Source organism: Macrobrachium nipponense, chromosome 47 (assembly GCF_015104395.2).
Source record: "Macrobrachium nipponense isolate FS-2020 chromosome 47, ASM1510439v2, whole genome shotgun sequence".
Lineage (NCBI taxonomy): Eukaryota > Metazoa > Arthropoda > Malacostraca > Decapoda > Palaemonidae > Macrobrachium > Macrobrachium nipponense.
In genome coordinates, this window is record NC_087222.1 from 29,632,116 (window position 1) to 29,635,927 (window position 3,812).

The 3,812-nt window shown below is 37.2% G+C and overlaps 2 protein-coding genes across 5 annotated transcripts in view; both read left to right on the top strand.

Annotated features, from left to right (window-relative positions):
- Positions 1 to 3,757, top strand: part of LOC135204825 (long-chain-fatty-acid--CoA ligase 4-like) — an 18,723-nt gene extending 14,966 nt beyond the window's left edge. The window contains exons 5-9 of the mRNA XM_064235018.1: positions 793 to 987; positions 1,311 to 1,447; positions 1,595 to 1,734; positions 2,417 to 2,543; positions 3,398 to 3,757. Of these exons, the coding sequence (XP_064091088.1) occupies positions 793 to 987; positions 1,311 to 1,447; positions 1,595 to 1,734; positions 2,417 to 2,543; positions 3,398 to 3,742 (944 nt within the window). The 3' untranslated portion in view covers positions 3,743 to 3,757. The remainder of the gene's footprint in view (positions 1 to 792; positions 988 to 1,310; positions 1,448 to 1,594; positions 1,735 to 2,416; positions 2,544 to 3,397) is intronic.
- The window catches only part of LOC135204826 (mediator of RNA polymerase II transcription subunit 22-like), a 127,528-nt gene that overhangs the window by 44,490 nt on the left and 79,226 nt on the right, over positions 1 to 3,812 (top strand). The window lies entirely within an intron of this gene.

Consider the following 3,812-nt stretch of genomic DNA (forward strand, 5'->3'; position numbering starts at 1 on the left):
ACGATACACCCGTGTTCTGGGATACCTTAGGAAACGTATCGTATACGACCCAGTCGTATTCAAAGGGTTAATATTCTAGACTGAAGGTTCTCACTGAAAGGATTAGGTGAAAAATGTAGATATAATGCCGTCACTGAGATGATATTTCTCAGTGCAGTGGTAGCCCATTTTGTTGTACAGTTTTTTGATTAATGTGAATGTGGTTGTATACTATAACAGGCTAACTGAACCAGTGGCTTGTGCATGCAAAACATTATTTTTATATATTTTCATCTTCTCTTTTCCATTTTCAACATATGCTTACCTGAAGATCTTATGAATACTGTGCATAGTAGTTCATTTGTGCCATATTCATTGTAGTGAATATTCTTTTATTGTATTATCGTTTCCTTATCTTCAGATCTTGAATGTGTTGGTTAGGTAGGGTCAATATACTAACCTTATTCAACATACATAAAGTAACCTCGATCAGTTTTCAAGATCGCAAACCTTATTTTTTTATGCCAGGATGCCGCAACTTCAAGCTCGTATAACTGTTCTGAGCCACTAATGAGCAAACCTTTTGTCTTTCAAAAGTACTATTATCTTTTACCACAGTTAATAAACTTAATAAACTTGCATGTCTTACCTCACCAATAATTAGTTTTGGTGAAGAAGCAGTGTAGTACAGAATTTTTGTGATGGTTTCAGACTATTCCCCCTGATTGTTCAAAGCCTTTGATGTTGCCCGAGACATATTTTGTTTTCACGACGTTTTAGCAAATTCACTAACTTGTCCCCCTGTTACATCAGATGTGCTCCCCACACCCGATGACACGGCCATTATCATGTACACCTCTGGGTCAACTGGAACTCCCAAGGGTGTCATCATGTCCCATTTTAACCTCGTCAACGCCATCTTGGGCTACGCCGTCGGGTTTGAAGCCAGAGACAAGGATGTGTATCTAGCTTACCTGCCTCTCGCTCACGTATTGGAATTAATGGCTGGTAAGGCAGTTTTTTTTAATTAGATTGATATGATAATTATAAAACTGTCTTTGTGTATTTATTAATATTTAGACTTAATAAAATAACCATGAAAGGTTCTGTTGTAGCATTTTAAAAGTTTTATTCTTCATAACAGATGCTATCATAGAATGTAATTAATGTTTTAGGGATTATAGAATTCTTTCAGAAATTTCTTAATTCTGTCATCAAACCTGTGTTAGAAAATCAGGAGAAAGTTATGTAAATGAATTCATAGTTGTACTCTCCACTTGAGATGTGTAGTTTCTGTCAGAAGCTCAACAATTTTAACTTGATTTCAACAGAGGCGATGATGATCATGTACGGCGTACCGATGGGTTATTCAACTCCCCTGACAATGACAGATCGTTCCAGCAAGATTAAAAGGGGCAGCAAGGGAGACTGCACCATCTTGCAACCTACCATGATGGCTGCTGTACCAGTAAGTAGCTGCAATATCGTGTACTGTATGTATTAATAGTTGCAGGAAAATTTATTTTTATAACAATACTAGGTAACATATCTCTGCTTGGTATTTTAGAAGTGGCAGACAGGCATTCCATTTTTGCTTCTGAATTTTTGTCCCTAGCTCATCCTTGACCGCATCTACAAAGGCATCTTGGAGAAAGTAGAATCGCAAGGTCCTTGGCTAACTCAGCTGTTCAGTTACGGACTGGAGTACAAGATCAACTGGATGCATCGTGGGTGGGACACGCCCATCTGTAATTGGTGAGTCTGCTCGTGTTTTCTCTCCTGTTAAGATATATATAGTGTCATTGTGAATGTCTAAGTAGTTTACACCCCTTTAGATATATTCATCAAATCCGGCAGCACTACACTTAATACCTCGATGAAGCACGCACATCAATGTGTCAGGATTGTGTGTGGTAGCGATAGAACTCCGAGAGATTTCTTGGGCACAAGAATCTTTTATTTAGTTTACTATGGCATTCCTTTTGTCATTACTCATGCAGTATACTGAATTGATTGATTTTGCAAAGTTTGAACATTCCCAAAACAGATTCTACCTGAAACAGGCATAACAAAGTATGCTTCAGCCAAATGCATTGTGGGGAAAACAACAATAGAACTATACTGTATGACACACACAGGCTAGAAAAGCAATACAGGACTGGGCAATGCACCAGCGTAAACGGTCTCACATTACAGATTACTCAACATACATTTTACATAGAAATTAGAATGGGCCAAAGTTGACACTATGCAGTGAATAATAATTATTCAGTAATGGTGTACATATAAATAAAAATTCTTTCCATTTCTTGTTTCTGGTTCTGATGAAAAGTAAAGTAAAACTAGAATTACAGTTGAATATTATATTTTATTTATTATACTACTACTTTTATTGCTGCTTTCAGAAGTCCGTAAAATGATCCTTCTATACCCTCAGGGTGGTCTTCCGGAAAATCCGCGCCCTTTTGGGAGGAAAAGTGAGAATTATGGCTGTTGGCGGAGCTCCCCTTTCGCCTGAGACTCACGACTTCATCAGGGCCAGTATTGGAGTCCCCGTTTTGCAGGTGAGCATTTCCTGTGACTCCTCATCTGATGACGACTGGAAATCTTTGTGTCTTTTTATACTTGACGCTTGTTGTTCACCATGTTTCACGCAAGAGTACAATTTCTGGTTAAGAACCAGTCCATCATTGTCATGATATGTAGCAGATGGTCTGTCTATGTTAGTATTTGAAGATCAGAACCTGCCTGCAGTCATGAACATACCCACCTTCCTTTGATGCCTGCTTATATACTTTCTGTACTGTATAATGTATAATGGATAGCTGTAGATTGGTTTTACAAAAGATAGGACTTTATCAATTAGCAGGTATTTGTTGTGTATTTTTGCCTTTACCAGGTATTTGTCTTGTCTTTTTGCCTAGCAGTAAACCAACTTTGGAATGACCGTAAGGGAGAAAGGAAGAAGTACTTAATGTGAAAAATAATCAGAGTTGCTGTAGATGGATTATTGACAGTAGTATTGATGTAGTTTAACCAGACATAGTAATATTAAGTAGTTAAAATATCTAACTTGCAGGTCTGGCCAATACTGTTTATAATTTATTTTTAGACATTTACAATTGTAACAATTAAAAAATACTAGCAATCTACGGTTTGATGTTATATTGCCCTGGCTATCCCATTTACTTCATGTTAGAAAAAATGTTTTAATGCTAAAAATTGTGAAGTAAAAAATTTTCAATTTATTGAGTGACAATGTCTGAAGGGATATTTTACTTGGAAAACAAGAAACAGTCTATATAATTCCTGTTTCATACCTCCATCAGCAGTAGCACAAAGAGTTTGATGGAATATAGTGGAAACTTATTTTAGTTTTCTGATAAACTACGCAGCTGACGGTAAATTTTTATTTCAGGGTTACGGTCTTACCGAGACCTGTGCGTGCGCCAGTCTGATGGACGAATTTGACATGTCACGGGGTCGTGTTGGCGCCCCTTCGCGGATCTGTGACATCAAGCTCATTAACTGGGAAGAAGGCAACTACAGAATAACGGACAAACCAAGACCCTGTGGTGAAATTGTCATTGGTAAGAGACTTGAAACCATATCAGGAGTTGATGGAAATGAAGAATACTGTACGAGAATTAACAAACATATTGTACCTCGATTTGTTTTAGGTTATCTGTTAATTTTGATAGTTGTACTCCTTCTGACAAGTAGATATATCTACTTTGACATTCATTGTATTTCACAAACCTAACTAAAGGAAGACTTACATTTAAGGTCATATTTAGAGCATAATACTTCCAACAGTAGAATTAAACCAGCAG